This window comes from Grammomys surdaster, unplaced genomic scaffold, assembly GCF_004785775.1.
Source record: "Grammomys surdaster isolate TR1022 unplaced genomic scaffold, NIH_TR_1.0 146, whole genome shotgun sequence".
In the NCBI taxonomy this organism is placed as follows: Eukaryota; Metazoa; Chordata; class Mammalia; order Rodentia; family Muridae; genus Grammomys; species Grammomys surdaster.
The window spans coordinates 11,564,959-11,585,188 of record NW_021604604.1 but is presented as its reverse complement, the minus strand read 5'-3'; the positions used below and the strand labels follow the sequence as shown (position 1 = coordinate 11,585,188).

The following is a 20,230-nucleotide window of genomic DNA, read 5'->3' as shown; positions in this document are numbered from 1 at the left end:
ATCTGTTCCGGTCCTCTATGCTCTGCTAACTAGTGTGGAAGTAAACTCCTAACTCAGGGTAGAGCTGTGTATCTCACACTTAAATGGATAAAGTAGGCCTCAGGTGCTTCATAACAAAACAGGAAAATAACTCTAAATCTTACCCCAGCCTGAATAGTTCTTGTTCACACCGAGTCTGTAGTCTACCTCACACCCTACACTGCACTGTTGCTTGGTCTCTAACCACAATTTGAAGCCACATAGAAAAGCTCTGCTTATGTGCGAGGCGGGAGAAAAGCTCTGCTTATGTGCGAGGCGGGGATGCTTCTGAGCTGTTGGTAATGAGAGAGGAGAGGAGAAGTGCCAGGTGTGGGTGAATCCTAAGGTTAGTGTCACAGAATTGCTGGGATGTGGATTCGTTGGATGTGCCTTGTGAGAAGAGTCGAGAGTGACTTCCCTAATGCTGATTTTTATGCAGCCAAGAATCTCCATTGCGTATCTCCTGGGCTGTATCTCCTGGGCCGCCTACCTGATCCTCCTTTTTCCCTTGCTCATCTCAACTATTCTCATGACAACATGGATGGTAAGACCTAGTTTTATGGATTTCTCTTTGGTTTTAGGAAAACTTCCATTTCATCCTTCATTCTACCACAAAATTATCAGGGAGTCAGGGCTGCTTAATAACTTTTGTCCAACTGTCAGACCAAGGAATTGACTGAGCAGTCTGACTTCAGGGTTACTTTGCATGTGGAAATCTTTTGAAATGGTTTTAGTCTAGATCCATTTTAAATTCTGATAGTCCTTTCTTTGGAATTCTGCTTGGTTTTTCGGGATTTGTGCAAAGAAAAAATCCCAGTGAAAAAAATACTGCTCTGATGAGCAAAGCTCATTTGGAGCAACGCAGAGTGTTTGTGCTGATTCTACAGGCCCTGAACCAGTGGACTGCACTGGGAGGGCCAGTAGGGTTGTTGTCTTTGATTACGTAATTGAGCTCATTGCCAGAAACTATTACTTTTTGACCTGGGTTTATTAGACTTTGTCCTTTTCAAGAAAACTAAAGGCAAACATTGAAATTAATAACACTGTGTTGGGTGTGATGGTTTTGCCCTTTAATCTCAACACTCAGGAGTCAGAGGCAGGTAAATCTCTGAGTTTGGCTACAAAGTACTGGGCTATATGAGATCTTGTCTCAGAAAAGAAAAAACTGTATGTTCTGATTTGGGTTAATTTTATCTTTAACATGAAATTACCAGTGAAATAAAATGTTAATTCAAAAAAATAAATAAATAAAATGTTGATTCATGATTAAAGGTCAAATAAAAGCAAATCTGACAGAAATGTTAATGATAGCTAATTCTGGGTGATGAATATTTATATATCTTTCTCCATTTAAAAATAACAATTGGCTAGGCTGTGTGGAACCTGCCTTTAATCCCAGGACTAGGGAGGCAGAGGCAGGAGGATCTCTGAGTTTAAGTCCAGCCTGGTCTACAGATTGAGTTCCAGGTCAGCCAAAGCTAAAACAGAGAAACCCTGACTCTTAAGTATAAACAAAGTATAAATAAAATAAAAATAACTAAAAGTGAAACAGTAGGCAAAGTCTATATCTATATTTAAGCGTTTTTCAATTATTCCTTACTGGTCAAATCTCATGAAACTTGGTATCATAGGATGGTAGCTCATTAAAGCAGTGTTGTGAAAAAAAATCTAGCCTAGTGCCTGGCCTTGCGTGCTCTTCACTCTCCTCAGTGCCTTCTGAGAAGCACTCGGACAGGAAAGTAGGTCAAGAGCAGCAGGCAGAGTGGCAGATCTGGAGGCTCCTCTCAGTTGCCCTGTCAGAGCGCTGTGTGCTTGTCTCCAACACTGCCTGGGGAAGGCTTACGATCCCATTTCTTCTAGTGGAGGAAGACAACTTGTGTCTACTGACATCTCTGCTGGAGAACGAGGCAGCCTTGCCTTGTAGTTCAGAAGAGAATAAGTTCTTGTCTCTGGAAGATGGCGACCCTGATGAATTTGATGAGCTTTTTGATGCTGATGGTGATGGTGAATCTTACACAGAAGAAGCTAACAGTGGAGAAGAAGGAAAGACCGGAAACCAGGAGGAAGGTTTAGCCGCTCTCTTTGGCGATGTGGAGGACTTAACAGATGATGAAGTTCCTACATCACAGGTTGAAAACAGCGTCCCCCCTGCTCCTGCTCCTACTCCCAGCCAAGAGAAAACCAATCAGGAGCTGCAAGGTAACCTCGGTCGTGGTGGCTTGCTTTCTCCAATTTACTCATGAGACAGTGGGTGACCCCAAGTTTGACAGTTTTCATTAAAATAACTGCAGATACAATGGCGGTGACCAGTGGGTGAGTTTATTTTGCAAAAAGGATAGAAAGATGACTTAGTAAGAGGGATCCAAGTCCAGAGCCCCAGTGTGAGAAGTTGGGGACAGATAGGTCCCTGGGGCTCAGAGCCAACCTAGCAGAATCCATGAACTCAGTAAGAGACCCCACCTCAAAAAAAATAGGCAGGCGCAATCAAGGAATACCGACAGCAAAGCCCTTTGTGTGCATGCACACAGATGGCTGACCTTGAATGAGGGGGTGGATGGCCTTGCGTTTAAAGTCAGCATTGCAGCGTCCAGGGTCCTCCTTACATCCTTGTCAGCCAGCTAGACGTGATCGTCCACAAAACGGCTCTGATGCTGTTTGTGCCTCCTGCAACATGTATACTTCAGGATTTATGTACATGGGGACCAGAGACAAGGCTACAAAGCTACCACACAGTCTGGTTGAAAATTCCTGGACTGCCGCTTTGAAGCATGCCCCCTCTGTTGGTCCTGGCCCCTTCTCATATATCTAATACAGAAGCCAGCACTGGTCGTACTAGTTATAGGATTTCAATTTATGATTGCTTGTCGTCTGTAACACTTGTGCGAATTCCTCTTTGGGGATTTTGTTTGGGGTTTTTGTCTTTCTGACACAGGGTCTTATTACACGGCTTAGGCAAACGTCATCTCCCTCTCTCTACCCCTCAGCCTCCTGGGTGCTGGAATTGCCCCGATAGTCATGGCTCATGGCTAGCTCAATTGTCAAAAGGCTCGATTGCTAGCAATAAAAAGGTTTTTTTAAGGAACTTCTCTGAAGTATAATAGTTACTATGGGATTGTATTGTGAATCTCAAGGTCTTGGGTGGGGATAACAGAAATACCGCCAGTGTTTGTGGTGGGTGCAGCACGCCATCCGATCTGATTCCTAATATACTTTTCTTTTCTTTTGTAGATGAATTAAAAAAGATGCAAGAGCAAATAAAATCCTTACAGGAGCAGCTAAGAGCTGCCTCAATCAGACAGCCTCCGAGTAGATCCCCTTTGCAGGAACCACCTGGTAATGGGACTGTAATTGTAGCAGTCATATGCGTTTTTGTTACCAAGAAACAATAGCGTTAATATTTCCACCCAGCTCCTGCCAAAACTGTAGCATTCCTAATTTCTTTCATTTTCAATCACAAAGGTCCATCTCTGCAGCCCTTGCTAAAGGAGAAGAAAATCCGGAGAATTCAAGAGTCGGCGTGCTTTTCTGCAGAGCTTGATGTCCCTGCTTTACCCAGAGCCAAGCGGGTAGCTCGGATGCCGAAGACTCCTGCAGGTGTGGTACTCAAGGCCCGGCTGGATCTCGCTGCTCGGCTCTGTGGAAAATGGATCATTCTACTGTGTGTGTGGTTTGTGAGAGAGGGTTGCAGGCAAATGAGCTTGTGTGTATGCAGATGCTTACAGAAGGGTGGGATCCCTGGGGACTGGAGTCACAAGCATTTGTGAGCTGCCCAGCCATTGCCACACAAAGGTCTACTAGACAGCATTGCAGAGACCTGGATGATTTTCACAGAGTGGTCTTGTTCTCTGGCAAGATTTGATTACCTGAGGCCTGGATAGACGCATTTACATCTAGCATTTGGAGAGACCTACGTTGTAGGCCAGCCTGAGTTACAAGTGAGACCTAGTCTCAAAATAGCAACAAAATAGTGTCCTAGGTGTCAATTACAAGAAGAATACCGTAAGCAGGTCTTATGCCTCTCAGTCAGTCTCTCCACTTCTCATGCTGATTTTCTAGAGTCATCGTCAAGGACAAGTACACCCTCACAACCACTACAGGCTACTTCCAGTTTTCTTGAGCCTAAAAGCTCCTCTTCAAGGTCGACAAGCGTACCCTCTCCTCAAACTGTTCCTGCAAACAAACGCTGTGGGATGACTAGAAATCAAAGCACGGCAACCCCTGGGAGTTCTGGGGGACGGCCCCCACAGGTTCCTCAGGTCTCTGTGGAAGCCTTCTCAGGCCTACGCCTCAGGTCAGTAACTAACATCCCTTTGTGACCCCTTTATCTGTCCTGCTAGACGGCTCTTACTATTATCAGAAGGTGGATCTTCTAGAGTGTGTGTGTCTGCGTGTGTGTGTCTGTGTGTGTGTGTGTGTGTGTGTGTGTGTGTCTGTGTGTGTATCAGCAGCAGCTCTTGACTGAGGGATCTTAGTGCAGTGGGCAGCACTGTCTTTTAAGGAAGATTTGTCTACACAATGCTAATGGTGGTGCACACCTTCAATCCCAGCAATCTGAACCCAGAAGCAGGAGAAGCTTTGTGAGTTCAAGGCCAGCCTGGTCTACATAGTGATACAGATTTCATTATAAAACTTCCCAGCTTTGTATAGGTTCAGTTTAGTTTATATTGTGTGCAGAGTTAGGATTCTAAGCAATTTTTTTTTTGTTTTTTGAGACAGGGTTTCTCTGTGTAGTCCTGGCTCTGGCTGTCCTGGAACTCACTCTGTAGACCAGGCTGGCCTCGAAATCAGAAATCCGCCTGAACTCTGCCTCCCAAAGTGCTGGGATTAAAGGCGTGCGCCACCACTGCCCGACAGACAATTTTTAAATGTATACAGTTGAAGTATATACAGTCTTTAATTCCCACGTGCAGAAAGCTGAAGAAAGAGGATTGGGAACTAAGGCTAGCCTGCATAACTCTGTGGCCAGCCTGAGCTTTAACATTAACCACAGTCTCAAAAGCAAAAAATAAGTACAGAATAGCAATACCTTGTTATATTCGCAATAAGACTACAAAAGATTATAAACTCTGTAGATAAACTCTATAGGTAAATCTATGTCCAAAGAAAAGTAATCCTCACTTTAAAATTATTTCTTAATCTACTTTAAGGAGAAAAAAAAATGTTTACTAAGGCAGGAAGATTATGAGTTCCAGGCCAGTCTGGACTACACAGTGAGATCCTGTCCCAAGAAACCAAAACTAACTAACTAAAAATAAATGTGTGCTGTCCATATTATATAGAAGTATCCCGAGACACTGGAAAGGTAGCTGCCTGTAATGTTCCCCTAACCACCTGGTAAGCTGTTAGCAGAATAATGATCTAGCAATCACTGGCTTCTTGACCCAGGCGACCTCGAGTCTCCTCCACAGAGATGAACAGGAAGATGACAGGCCGGAAACTGATCAGACTGTCTCAGATCAAGGAGAAGGTGGCAACTGAAAACCTGGAAGAAACAGACTGGGTGACATTTGGGGTTATACTGAGGAAGGTCACTTCACAGAGCGCTAACAGTGTAAGCTGCTTTACTGATTTCCTGAGCTGGGCCTGCCCCGGCTAAAGGGCTCCCAGGGTCTTCATCTGGCACCTGTCAGCCCTTCTTTTGAAATAACTTCTAGTGGGCACTCGTCTTTGGGTTGGTTCAAGAGTACTACTGTCTGCAAAGAACGCTCAGCTTAGAGACAGTGGAGCTGCGTATTGTCCAGTCGTTCTGACTGCATTTCAGTTCTCACTGTTCAGGGGACACCTGTGTTGGTCTCTGAGATATTGTCATCTCTTCTGTGGAGAAGGCCGAGTAATCAGGCTGAGTTCACAGATCCCAGAGATCCCTGTGAGCTTAAGGGATTGAGTTCAGTGGCCAAGTCAGTAAGGTGTACACTGAGATAGCTATTTAATAGTCCCCTGCTTCTAGTCCTATGATTAGGTTATAAATGATGATGCTGTAGCTGCTTCTTGTCTCATACTAGGGTGGTAGTGGGAAGTTGTTGCACACAATCATGTACCTGTGACACTGAGTGGCAGTGCTGGGCTACCTGCATAGTTACACACTCTACTAAGTTTGCTTGTGGCCTCCCTGCCTTCTGAGGCAGGTAATAAACGCTAAAGCCCAAAGAAAGAATTAATATATAATTTGAAAGCCTGCTGACAGCCATTTATTTAAGGTGAATTATATTCAGATATTTTTCCACAATAAGACACCTGAACCATTCCATGGAGACACTGTAAGCCAGGGTTCAAACGGGACTGAAAGGAACTCTATTCACTCCAGGGGAAAACGTTTAGCATCTGGAAACTGAACGACCTTCATGACCTGACCCAGTGTGTGTCCTTGTTCTTGTTTGGAGACGTTCACAAAGATCTCTGGAAGACAGAGCAAGGGACCGTCATAGGTCTGCTCAATGCAAATCCCATGAAGCCCAAAGATGGCTCGCCAGAGGTGAGACTTGAACTCAGTTTGGACTGCTTGGCTGGTGATTTCTACAGTTACTTTTTGTTTTGTTTTGTTTTGTTTTGTTTTGTTTTGTTTTGTTTTGTTTTGTTTTGTTTTCGAGACAGGGTTTCTCTGTATAGCCCTGGCTGTCCTGGAACTCACTCTTGTAGACCAGGCTGGCCTTGAACTCACAAATCCACCTGCCTCTGCCTCCCAAGTGCTGGGATTAAAGGCATGCGCCACCGCCACCCATCTACAGTTACTTTTTTATCAGAAACATCTGTGTTAATCTTTCTCTGCGCTTTACCTGATTCTCCCTCCATTATTCTGGCTCTTCGTGTGTTGGCTCATTGTCTACCAATATTCTGTGAATTTACTTATTCTAAATGGTTTTAAGTTAGTGTCCCAGTTCCCAGAGTTTACTGAACTCTTATTATCACTGCTATTTTATTTATTATCAAAGAGAACACACACACATTGACACGTGTGGAGGTGAAAGAACAACTTTATGGAGTCACTTCCCTACCTTTGTGGGTCTGGGGATTGAACTAGAGGCTGCAGCTTCGAGCATTTGTACCTACTGGGCTATCTCGCCAGCTCAACTTTACTGAATGCTCCAACTCAGGTCTCCTTAGGTCCCTTCATAAATGTCCATGGTTGTATCAAGAGATCAGTGTGATGCAGCTGAATGAATGCCTGGCTGGCACTTCGAGTCGAAGCAAATCTTCATCCTCCCAGTCTGCATGAGAGTTTTGTGTTACTTTTCCTTCCTAGTGAGTTGCTCACCAGTGTAGATTGCAATGGATAATTTTTCTGCTCTGTCCCAACAAGGGCTTTATTTTCAGTAGAGAAGAGCAAAAGTCTTCATTTGTTGGTTGGGTGTGTATTTGATCATTCATAACAACACAACAACAACAACAAAAAACCCTTCTATACAGTTTCTTTTAAACAAACAGTAGGATTTAAATGGGCATGGTCATTCACACCTGTAATCCCAGTGATCCAAAGGCAAAGGCGGGAGGATTGCCATTACTTCAAGGCCAGTCTGGGCTCCAACGTCAGATCCTGTCTCATAAAACCAAAATAAGTGTGTGTGTCTGTGTCTGTGTCTGTTTGTGTCTGTCTGTGACCTGTGCTGGCCTTGAACTAGCAGAAGGCCTCCTATCTCTGCCTCCCAGGTTCTAGGATTATAGGTATAAGTTACTGTTCCCAACTGTTTTTCCTTTTCTTCCTGTTTTCTCTTTTAGCTTTCTGCCTCTATTAGTTTACTGTGGGCTGGAGGTGGGGAGCATGGGTGTTAGCATACATGTGGAGACCAGAGGACAACTTGCAGAATGGGTTCTCACCTTCCACCAGGTGAGTTCCTAGAATTGAACTCAGGATTGTTAGCAAGGACCTTTACCCACTGAGCCATCCTGCCAATTTTCTTCTAAATCCAGGCTAGTATTATGATAGGTATGGGGGAGGTCACGAGTTTTGGGCCAGTCTGGGCTATGTGATGCAATTGGGCTATCCTCTAGTATACAGTAAGACCCTGGCCTCTCCTCCCTCACAAAAACAAAAAAACTAGAAACAGGCAACTTAGTGATGTCTGTGACGCCATATCTCTGTCAGTGTCTTAGTTACCATTTTATCCCTGTGAAGAGACGCCATGACCACCACAACTTATAAAGGAAAGCCTTACAGTTTCAGAGGGTGAGTCCGTGATCATCATTGGTGGGGAGCCTGGCAGCAGACAGGCAGGCATGGCACTATAGTGGTAGCTAAGAGCTTACATCCTGATCAATAAATTTGAGGCAGAGAGAGAGAAACTAGGTCCAGTTGTGGACTTTTGAAACCTGGAAGCCCACCCCCAGTGATACACCTCTTCCAACAAGGTCCAGCCAACCGGGTACCAAATATTCAAATACATGAACCTATGGGACAATTTTTAGTCAAAGCATACAGTGAGTTTCTGCCTTTCCCTCTTAGACACAAAATGATACTCTGAAGCAGAATACTGTATCTCCCTACCCTGGGAGGAGAATCTACTCATTGGTTATTGATCTTGGGTTGGGAGGCTCTAAACAGCTTGGTATTTTCTGCTGAAATTCCTAGATCTGGAGGGAGGTCTTGCACTAACTCAGCTACCCGGGTGTGAATGCAGTTCGGCAGAACAACTCTGCTACCGATCAGCTGCTCTGTGGGCTCATCCCTCTAGGCTCGGGAGAACTGTCCAGTGTAGATGGAGGCTTACCTGTGGCCAAGTTTGCACAGAGGCTGGCTGGGAGATTTGAAAGCATTCTGATCTGGATTCTGTTACCTAGCAACCACTGGGACCTGTGACTTCCAAGTAGAGACAGGATGCCCTGTTCTGGAAGCAAGAACAGAGCCCAGGCACTTGAGGACAGTTCTTATCTCAGCCTGTATTCTTGGTAGGTAGGCCTGCCTGAGAATTTGCAGCAGGGAGGAGAACTGAGTCAGCCAAGGTCATTGAGACTGCCCCCCTCCCTCTTATCACCACTGGCGGCCTTCAGATGAAGGGGAGCCAGCCTGTCTCTTTTTAGTAGGAAATCAAGAACTTCCCTATCAATTCCTGTTCAGGCTAATTTGCCAAGCCTTACATGACCATTGTGAGCCGTAAGAAATACTGGGAAAACAGGGCTGCATCCATTGTCTGAGGCTGAGCACTTGGCCAGCCTGGACAGTCAGGATTCTGACAACCAAGAGGAAGGAAAAATGGTTACAGAAAAGGGAGCGGAGATTGAGTCTTCTGCATTGCCTAGTCTGCAACTGTATAGAGCACTGGCTTCAGAGATGCCTCTAAAGCCAGCTGCAGACATACCTCCCCCGTTCTCAGGATGAAGGCCCTTAGCACTTACGTAAGCTCCCTCTCTCTCTCACAGGTATGCTTATCTATTGATCATCCTCAAAAAGTCTTAATTATGGGAGAAGCTATGGACCTGGGAAACTGTAAAGCCAAGAAGAAGAATGGAGAGCCGTGTACACAGACAGTCAACTTGGTGGGTCTCAAGTCCTTTAGTATTTGCCTATGAACAGTTAATCATGAGGGATCGACTTTAGGGGCTGTGGTGGCCATGAGCAAATGGGAGCACTGGAGGTCACAGGGACTCAGCGAGCACATAGTGTTGTGAGGCTATGAGAGATGGGTGTCACTGCTGACTGGACCCTCACCGGGTGCTTCTCCCTGCAGCGTGACTGTGAATACTGCCAGTATCACATCCAAGCCCAGTACAAGAAGCTTAGCGCAAAGCGCTCCGATCTGCAGTCCACTTTCTCCGGGGGACGGATTCCGAAGAAGTTCCGCAGAAGCACCAGCCTGAAGGAGCGGCTGTGTCAGGATGGTTTCTACTACGGCGGGGTTTCTTCCGAGTCCTTCGCAGCATCCATGTAAGGCACTTCTCGGGGCTGCTCTTGGGAAGGAAGCATTTTGCTTCTCTCCTAAGAGGAAGCTGGCAGTGGACTATCCTGTGACTGTCCTAGGATGCTTACATGAGCGTCGTTCTTAATAGCTAAAGCCAGAGTGGTCAAGGACATCTCTATTCCTAGGGAGACATTGTATGGACAGGAGTCATGTGATCTGAACATAGAGCCCATGCTTTACATTTAGCCAGATGTGATGTCTCTGTGTGCAATCCCAGCTCGTGGGACAGAAAGAACATGAGTCCATAGCCAGCCTCACAAATGGAGAGAACAGTCTGAAGAGATGGCTCAGCAGTTAAGAGTGCACACTGTTCGCCAGAGGACCCGAGTTTGTTTTTCTTTTTTTTCTTTTTTTTTTTTTTGGTTTGCTTTGGTTTTTTTTTGAGACAGGGTTTCTCTTTGTAGCTCTGGCTGTCCTGGAACTCACTCTGTAGACCAGGCTGGCCTCGAACTCAGAACCAAGTTTGTTTTTCAGTGCCCATGTCAGATGACCAGACCGCTGTAGCTCCAGCTTCAGGAGGTCTGATGCTCTTTTGTGACCTCTCTGGGTCAGTGTGCACAAACCTACTCTCAGACACATGCATCTACACATAAAAGATTCAATGAATAAAAAAACCATGTTCTAACAGAGAAAAACCAAGAGGTGAAGACAGCAGAATCAGGAGTCGTGCCAGCCAAGGCAACATTCCAGGCCGGCAAAGGGTACATAAGTTCCTGTGTCAAAACAAAAGAGTGGTGACTTTCATGAGTCGCTATTATTATTCTTTGTTGTTTTGTTGTTGTTGTTACTGTTATAGAGGGAGGTTGCAGACCTCTTAGAAACCGCCTCTGACTTCATGAACACGTGTGATGTGGCTCACATGTCCTGCAGCACCATGCCATATGACAGGTGATCATGGCCCTTTACCATGATTCTAGACTGTCTAAGGGTGATGTGTAGCCTTCTCATCTTACCATAAGGATGGCATCTGAGCATATGACAGGTCAGAACACGTATAAAGGAATTGAGCTATAAGGAAAAAAAAAGATTTTCTGATCTTATGGAATTAGGCAAAAAGACTTCTACTTTATATTAAGTAATGGCTCTTTAATCATTATTTTTAGTAGCTATAGGATATCCATTATATGGTTATTTACCATATTCCATATGGGTAAATGCTAATGATGTTTCTTTTTTTTTCTTTTTTTTGTTTGTTTGTTTGGTTTTTTTTGAGACAGGGTTTCTCTGTGTAGCCCTGGCTGTCCTGGAACTCACTCTGTAGACCAGGCTAACCTCGAACTCTCAAACTCAGAAATCCACCTGTCTCTGCCTCCCCAAGTGCTGGGATTAAAGGCGTGCGCCACCACCGCCCGGCAGCTAATGATATTTCTAAGAACATTGTGGTTTTTTAATTTTTTGAGACAAGATTTCATACAGCCCAGGCTAGCTTGAACTGAGTGTACACTCAAGCCTGGCCTTGAACTCCTTCTCCTCCCTCTATCTCCCTAGTACTGGGATAACGTGCATGTGCCATTCTGCCCAGCTTTTAATAACATTTTAAAAGGACCTATAACTGTAACATACTAAATATTAACAATCGTTAATTATTTTAAGACGAATTCTTAGGCTTCTGTATCACAGTATTGGTGTATTTTTTGATGTTTCTGGCCCTTTGGCAAAGCCTCAAGCTAATCTGTAGGCTCTCTTCATCTGTGGTTGGGTGTATAAACCCGAACTCCTGGGCTACCAAGCTGGAGGGCTGGCAAAGCCAAGCCTGCGTGCGTGGGGCTTGAGGAACTTGGACCATTGGTAACAGATGCATTGGGAATCCTCATATTTTGTTTTGGACGGCGTTGTAGCTCAGTCACTTTCTGCTTTGGCTCTAGGGCAGCAGCCATTGCTCCTAAGAAGAAGGTTCAAACCACGCTGACCAATCTGGTTGTGAGGGGCACCAACGCCATCATCCAGGAAACAAAACAGAAGCTGGGTAAGTCTCTCCTCACCCGTCCTCTGTCTCCAGTGATGCAGCATCTGGGACTGAGAATGGTTAGGGCTTGCTCAGACTCTTCAGTGATGAAGCCACGCATCACCTCGGTTTAGAGGATGATGTGGCGTAGGCTAAAGGAGAGAGCTTGGTGACCAAGCAGTAAGGAAAATCTTCAGCTTGATCTTACGGGGTCAGCCTCTCAATATCCAGAGTTAGTACCAGGTTCCCGGCTGATCTTATCAGTTACCTTTTGTTAAAATAGGCCTAGGTTAGACAGTGCCAGCCCACCCTTACTTTTGGTCCTAAGAGTGACCAGGAACCTGCATGATCTCTTACTCATTCATATTCTAGAAATAGCATGTCCGTGGGTCCCACAGTTCTTAGGGGTTTAGTGTCTGATGACCTTGCTGTCCTACTAGTCTGACCTTTAAGTTCTGCATTGGCTGGAAAGATAGCTCAGTGGTTAAGAGCACTGACTGTTTCCAGAGGTCCTGAGTTGAATTTTCACCTACCACATGGTGGCTCACAGCCATCTGTAATGGGATCTGATGCCCTATTTAAAGTTTTTTTTCTTCGTTTTCTTTTCTTTTTTTTTTTTTTTTGTCTATCTTATTCACTAACAGGTTACTAAGTTATGACTCTAGATTTCAAAAAGTGGTCTCACGTGATATCAAACCATTTGCATTTTGAATCCTCTAAAATTAATGTCTTCGGTGTTTCAGGAATTCCCCAGAAGAGCTTGTCTTGCTCTGAGGAGTTCAGGGAATTGATGGCCCTGCCCACATTTGGAGCCAGAAACTTACAAAAGCATCTAGCCAGAGCCAAGTCTTCAGGTACAGTCAGCATATGTGATTATGGTGTGTACGCCCATACTCCCCAGACTGCTCAACCCCTCAATGTGTGGTCTGTGTTTTAGGGAGCATCAAACCCGCCATCCAGTCCATCTCGGCATCGGCCCTCTTGAAGCAGCAGAAACAACAGATGCTGGAAATGCGGAAGAGGAGATCAGAGGAAATACAGAAACGGTAAGAGAGGCAGGTTCAGCTCCCTGCCTCTGACTAATGCTCCTGCTCCCAGAGCCTGCTGGTATTGGCTATTAGTTACTGCAGCCCTGGAAAGGAGGAAAGAGACTGTGGAGAGGCTTTCTGAGATCAATAGTTTATCTACAAAATGAGAAATTTGGGTGCAGCAGTTCTGAAGTGAAGCCACAGACTTTGTTATTTCAAAGGTGTTGGGCATGGGACTGGCAAGATGGCTCAGAGGATGAACATGACTGCTGCCAAGCCATATAATCTGGCTTCCTTCCCCAAGCCAACATAGTAAAAGGACAGAACCAACTCCCACAAGTTGTCCTCTGGCCTCCTATGTGTACGCTGTGGTAGGCACACATGCATACATAAATGTAATCTTTTGAAACTCAAGCAGGGTAGCACATGTCTACACACAGATGCCTCTGCATTATAATTTTAGATGTGTGCTGTTGACAGCATCTCCTGCCGAGTTAGTTGGTAAAACAGTCATCAGTTAACATCCACAGCATACTCGATTAGGCAAAAGCTGGTCTTCTTAGTTGCTGATTTGAATTATTTGCCAAAGAAAGGAAATGGTTTACCAACAACTAATTGTCCTCTCTACCATATCTAAGGTCTCCTGGTCTAGTTTGAATTCTAAGTCTTTTGAGCCTTGGGTATATATTTATTTATGTTATTTATCTTGGGTTTTGGTTGTGACGAGGAGCCTAGGGCATGCTAAACAAATAGATGATGTACCGCTGGGCCATGGAGCCAACCCATTCATTCAGAGTCACTCCATATTCCGTTTAAGATTCCTCCAAAGCTCAAGTGAGGTCCAGAGCCCAGCAGTGCCGGCTTCCTCTCGACAGGCTACTGCCCAGTCTCCTCGGACTGGGGCTGAGTTCCCCAGGTTAGAAGGAACCACAGCCCCACAGATGCCTAAGCTGGGCAGAGGCATCTCAGCAGGAGACGATGTTCTCTTCTTTGATGAATCACCACCACCACCGAGACCAAAACTGAGTGCAGCAGCAGAAGCTAAAAAGGTAACTGGTATGTCCGGCAACCAGTGAAGTACTTACTGTGCTTGCGGATCTGAGTTTGGATCCCTAGCATGCAAGTAAAAAGCCAGGCATGGTGGCTGCATGTGACCCTAGGGGCGGGCATGGGGTGGAGGAGGGCAAATGGATCCATGATAGCCAGCCATTCTGGCCAAGTGGTGAGTTCTGGGCTCAGGGAAAGGTCTTATCTCAGGATAAGATGGGGCTGGAGAGATTGGCCACTGGTTAAAGCATTTGGGTGGTCTTATAGAGGACCCAGGCTAGGTTCATAGCACCTGCATCAGGCAACTCATATAGCATGTAACTCTGGCCTTCAGGCACCTGTACACACATGGCACACATACAGACAAACAAATAAGTGGTAAAGGAAAAAAGACACTGTTGATTTATATACATGTATACAAGCATTCACATATACTATACACACCCAAGTCTTTTGTTTAAAAAAATTTAAGGATTTATTTATTTATGATTCTTGCTGGCTTCTGTTTTCACTGCTTGGCTTTGCATTCTGTGAGGAGATGGTATTTAAAACTATACTACTGGCCAGGAAAGAGTCACTGGGCAGCTGTTAACCAATCCTAAATAAAATCAAAGTAAGTGCAGTGTTAATGGTGTCAGGCTATTTGTGTAACCCTGACCCATGCTGATGAAGAGACTTCGCTACAGGCCTGCTTCTGACCTTACCACACACACACTGTGTCCCCTGGACATTCTGTCACAGCACACAGCATCAACGAGCACTGTCTGCTGCCTTGGCTCAAGTTCCACGCTGTTTTATATTATAGTCTGCAGGGGTTTTGGTATAGGCTCAATTTTCTACTCTTTTTTTTTTTTTTTTTTTTTTTTTTTTGGTTTTTCGAGACAGGGTTTCTCTGTGTAGCCCTGGCTGTCCTGGAACTCACTCTGTAGACCAGGCTGGCCTCGAACTCAGAAATTCGCCTGCCTCTGCCTCCCAAGTGCTGGGATTAAAGGCATGCGCCACCACCGCCCGGCTTAATTTTCTACTCTTACAGATGATTTAAGTATAGAAATTAAACATAATGGCTTAATTATAGCAAGCAAAGACATTTAATATTTCCCTCCTATTTTTCCTCAGTATGGAAGTATCAAAATTAGTATATCTCTGAATTGTATTGTTAGAACATTTGATTTTAAAAGTTGCTAAATGAATTTTTTTGGCCTGAGATTTGGATAGACTTTCTGACAATTTCCAAAAGGGCCCTGAACAAACTTCTGCCATTTCATAGTGCATATTTCTCTGAAACATCATTTATAGACTTACTTTTGTCCCATGAACTTTAGTGCAGTCTTTCGTCTGTGTGTGTACATGAACCTGTGGCAGGCAGGCAACTTGCAGGAATAGGTTCTCTCCGGCCAGGATAGAACTCAGGCCCACTGGGCCATCCGTCTCACAGCCCAGTTTCTGTTCGAGAACCAAGGCCTGTGGAGCCCTGGGTGCCTGCCATGTCCCAATGCGTGTGTGTGTATTTGTTTCTAGTTAGCTGCTATTGCCAAATTAAGGGCAAAAGGCCAGATCCTTACAAAAATGGATCCAAACAATATTGTAAGGAAGCAAATGGATGCCCAAGGTGTGCTGGAAGTGAAGGAGCGCGTGGACAACAGCAACACGGTATCTGCTGAAGGTATTGTGGCTTCGTCATCATATGGGGGACAGATGCTGTTTAGAGAACTCTGACCACAGCTAGTCCTCCAACGTCAAGTGTTGGGTCTCTAAATACTCCAAGCTGCCTCGCTCCAGCTCTGTCTTCTTGCTCCAGAGTCCTGAGGGCTGGGTAACGGTCACGTATCACCTGCCTGGCTCATCCAGTCACTCCCGTATAATCACACAACTTGGAATGGGATTATGTACAGTCTGAGCAGGTGGGAAAAGGATATGCATTTTTATAATAACATAAGGTTTTTGAAAGGTATTTGGTGTTTTTGCTTTTTGAAGCATAGGAATGACTAAACATCATTTAAAACGGGTTTGTAAGTCAAATTTTTGTTCTTCTGTCACTGTAATCAGAAGAAAAGAGTGTCTCTTCTTGTCAAGCACTCCACCTCAGACTAGGCTTCTTAAGCTCTGCTTAATTTTTCGATGCTGTTTATTTGAACAAAGTCTCATTCTGTAGCCAAGGATGTCTTCAAACTTGGCAATTCTCCTGCCTTACTTTTGCTAATAATGGGATCGTAGACCATCATACCCACTTTCTGTACACTGAGGCCACCCTGCCAGTCACAGCTGGGGTCCTGATATCAAGGTTGAAGAGCCTGGTGACAGGGAGAGAGTTGAGGGTGAAGCACTCTTGCGCTCTCTCTCTCCCTCTCTCTCTACACACACACACACACGCACACACACACCTCTATCTCCCTATCGTCTCAGTAATAAATAGTCTTGTGTTGTTCCTCTACAGATGAGCTGGAGCCTGCCAGGAAAAAAAGAAGAGAGCAGCTTGCCTACTTAGAGTCAGAGGAATTTCAGAAAATTCTAAAGGCAAAGTCCAAGCACACAGACATCCTGAAGGAGGTGAGCGCCCGGGGGGTCAGGCCCGTGACCTTCGAAACAAAGCTCTAGGAGAACTGAGGATCCAGTTCTCTTACACAAGTGAGGAAGTACCTGTGTAGTATAGGATTTGAAGTACTGAGGGGGGGGTGGGGGGTGTACTCACTTTGTGTGACTACTCCAACTCCAGAGCTGTATCGTGGCTCTTCAGAGACAGCTCTCTGCCCCCATCCCTACTGCTCTAGTTGCTTGGGACATTCTTGTGCCCTGAACATTTGGAGTGACCAGCACCTAGCCTATAGGGCTGTCATCCATGGGGTTATGTGTACTTCCCTCTGGAGTCTGTTAGAACGGTGTGTTGAACTGGCTGTCTGCTTTATACGCACTCAACCTACTGCCACTGTTGATAAGAACTTATTTGAACTTCTTTTAAGAACCAAACGCCTGTAGGTCTTTTTATCTTCATTTATTCTCTATTATAAGTTTTTGGTTTTTTGTGGTTTTGTTTTTTACTTATTATGTATGATCTTTGGCTTTCAGTTGGTTTGCTCTATGTAGGGTTACGACATTTGCCTGTCGCTTCCGCTCTGCTTTGATAACGGTTGAGTAAATCACGGCAGTCATTATTCTGAGCGTATACTGGGTTTGGTGCAGTTACTCCTGTGGGTTTTGTCACTCAGGCCGAGGCTGAGCTACAGAATTCCTATTTTGAGCCACTGGTGAAAAAAGAACAGATAGAAGAAAAAATGAGAGCCACCCGAGAAGTGAAGTGCCGCGTGGTGACGTGCAGGACGGTGCGTGGGCGGGACTCTGGCGTGTGGGCGGGGCCCCGCTTGTTGGCAACTTGGCAAGATCTGAGGAATTGTGGGATGTGGGGCCATAGCTTGTAATATGTCATTTAGAGTTAAAAATAAATAGTGCAAGATAGACAAGGTTCAGGTTCCCTGCTGGACCTAGAGCTGTGCAGTGGAGTATGTGTAGGGAGAGTCTGCTGTGTGACCAGTAGGACCACCGTGCTCCTACTGCAGTTTGTCGAGTTCTGACAAGTTGTACTGATAGTTCAGAGTTTGCAATCTCTGGGACTTTGACCAAAATTTTTTTTTAAAGGAGGAAAAATTATTTTGAATCTCACTATTGGCTCTGGCTGACCTGAAACTCATTATGTGGCCAAAGCTGTCCTTGAGCTTGCAACCCTTCTGTGTGAGCCTCCCAAATACTGGGATAGAGCTTGTACCATCAGGCTGACCTTTCCTAACATCTAGTGTCGATGAATGTTATTATATGCTTCCACTTAAATAGGCAGACATTAGAAAATAGGTATTAGTATAAGAGAGAGTCAAGAACTCCACTTGAGCCTGGTGTGGTGACTTGTGCCTCCAATCCCAGCATTTGGGAGGTAGTGATAAGAAGCTGTACATGAGTACAAGTTTAAGACCAGCCTGACTACAGGGCCCCATCTCAGAAGAGAAAAGCATCATTAGAGATTAGGTGATCAAGTCCCAGCAGTGACAGAGGAGGAGGGCCCTGATAGCAGTTTCTCTTCCCGCCTTCAAAGCCCCTCACCCAGCATGTGGTCTGTGTTCCTCTATGCAGTGCACCTACACCCACTTCAAGCCTCTGGAGACCTGCGTCAGCGAACAGCATAACCTCCACTGGCATGACGGCGTGAAGAGGTTTTTCAAATGTCCTTGTGGAAACAGGACTATCTCCCTGGACAAGCTCCCAAATAAGCATTGCCGGTATGTACATCCCGTGGGCTTCTCTGTCTCTGGTACTTCCTGTGTGGTCCCTGGAGCATGAGATCATCATCCGCAAGCTCTCCTGTAGCTCCTGATAGCCCTCGGGTTGGAATCGTTAGCTGAGACCCTTGAGGTAGAGCCTCCCCAGCTGAAAAGTGTGCACGTGTCAGGGTGAGCAGTGTGGGCAGCCCATGGTGGGGAGCCGGCCCTTTGCAGCAGGCCGGTGGTACTTCTCTGCCTTGTCTATTCTCAATTCTTGACCTAGGACATTGTCCTCCAGTAGACAGAAGTTAGTGCCATCACCTGAAGTTTCATATCTGAAGCCTCCAGGTTACCGAGCAATGGAAGGCCGTTTCTTAAGCCACTGCTTATTCTTTGTAGCTTCGAGCATAACCATAGATGAGGTGGATAATATGGGTACCTCCTTAAACAGCTCTTCCTTGGATGAAGGGACAACTTTTTCCCTGTGACCCCACGGGCCCCATTGTCTTCATGCCATTAATTTCTTACTATTGAGTTAAGCCATTTTTCTGTTTCAGTAACTGTGGCCTCTACAAGTGGGAACGGGATGGAATGCTAAAGGTGCGTGTGGTGATCTGTTTTTTATTACTGTAACAAAAGTTACCTGAGATAATCAACTTGAAAAGGGCTGGAGAGATGGCTCAGAGGTTAAGAGCACTGACTGCTCTTCCAGAGGTCCTAAGTTCAATTCCCAGCTACCACATGGTGGCTCACAACTATCTGCAGTAGAGTCAGGTGCCCTCTTCTGGTGTCTCTGAAGAGAGCAATGGTGAATACATTAAATAAATAAATAAATAAATAAATAAATAAATAAATCTAAAAAAAATCAACTTTAAAAGAGGGAAGATTTCCTTTGGTTCACAGTTCTCCTGCTTCTGCTTGGTTGGTCTGGTTTTGGACCTTTGGAAGGAGAAGATGATAAAGGTTTGTTTATCTCATACAAAAAAAAAAAAAAGATCCCTGAGTCCTCTGTTCCTTCAGGGTCTCTTCCCCAGTGATTTAAGAACTCCCACTAGACCCCACTACCTCCTGAGAGCACCAGCCTGGTGACAAAGCTGTAACAGATGGCCTTGAGAACGTTGTAGATGTTACCTAGCTGGGTACTACTCCATTCTAATTCATAATTAAGTTGGTGACCCCGAAAAATAAAGATAAGCCGTCTCTTACTAGTGCACTCTCCTTTTTCTAGGAGAAGACTGGTCCAAAGATAGGAGGAGAAACCCTGTTGCCCCGAGGAGAAGAGCATGCCAAGTTTCTGAACAGCCTTAAATGAGTCTCCTCAGACATCTCCCAACCGGCCTTACTTCTGTGGCTCTGAAAAGCAAGAGATTGGCTCCGTGTTCCTTTTTCCTGATTGACACCATGAGAAGGAAGTGCTTGGTAATCACAGTGCCTGCTCACTTTCGTGGGAACATGACACATGAGGAACCAGGGCACTGCGGCCTTTCCTGGAGTTCCAGATGCCTACCATACAGCTGCCACACAGATTGTTGCCCCAGAACTGGAAGGTGACTCAAGAGCTTTGCTTCTGGGTCTTCTTCAAGTGTTAATGTGGACACTGAGAGACGAGAGAGCTGGTGGTGGATGGTTACCTCCCCACTTCCACCCTCGTCCTTATGTGGGCATGGTTACCTCCCCACTTCCATACTCGTCCTTATGTGGGCATGGTTACCTCCCCACTTCCACACTCGTCCTTATGTGGAGTATGAAGCCCAGGCTGCATGTCTGTAATACCCCAACACTTGGGTTCTTGATAATGAGTGACACTGCTGTTTGTGTAGTCTGGATGTGCTGACATTGGATGCCACGTTCTTTCCTTCTGTTGTACAGTGGCTTCAGCCTTTTCTTTGAAATGAAGTCACCAAGCCAATTTGTGACACATTGCCTTCATATAGAGAAGGAAGTTTATCTCCTGCACTGCTGTGGGACTCAGAAATGCCTAAGCTCTCGTCACCTTTAGTGTGGGTTTATTTAAAATAAAGTTTGATGCTCCTAATAAAAGCAGATTATAAAACTTGA

General features: G+C 45.3%; 1 protein-coding gene across 1 annotated transcript; it reads left to right on the top strand.

Annotated features, from left to right (window-relative positions):
* Window positions 1–494: 494 nt before the first annotated feature.
* Mcm10 (minichromosome maintenance 10 replication initiation factor) lies at window positions 495–20,230 on the top strand. The gene is made up of 19 exons (XM_028764901.1): window positions 495–562; window positions 1,879–2,217; window positions 3,247–3,351; window positions 3,478–3,612; window positions 4,075–4,309; window positions 5,404–5,569; window positions 6,323–6,490; window positions 9,370–9,486; window positions 9,678–9,874; window positions 11,774–11,874; window positions 12,597–12,707; window positions 12,791–12,899; window positions 13,699–13,930; window positions 15,447–15,591; window positions 16,363–16,475; window positions 17,132–17,245; window positions 18,045–18,190; window positions 18,730–18,772; window positions 19,401–20,230. Exons 1-19 carry the CDS (start codon window positions 556–558, stop codon window positions 19,482–19,484), a joined length of 2,667 nt encoding a protein of 888 aa, XP_028620734.1. The 5' UTR covers window positions 495–555; the 3' UTR covers window positions 19,485–20,230.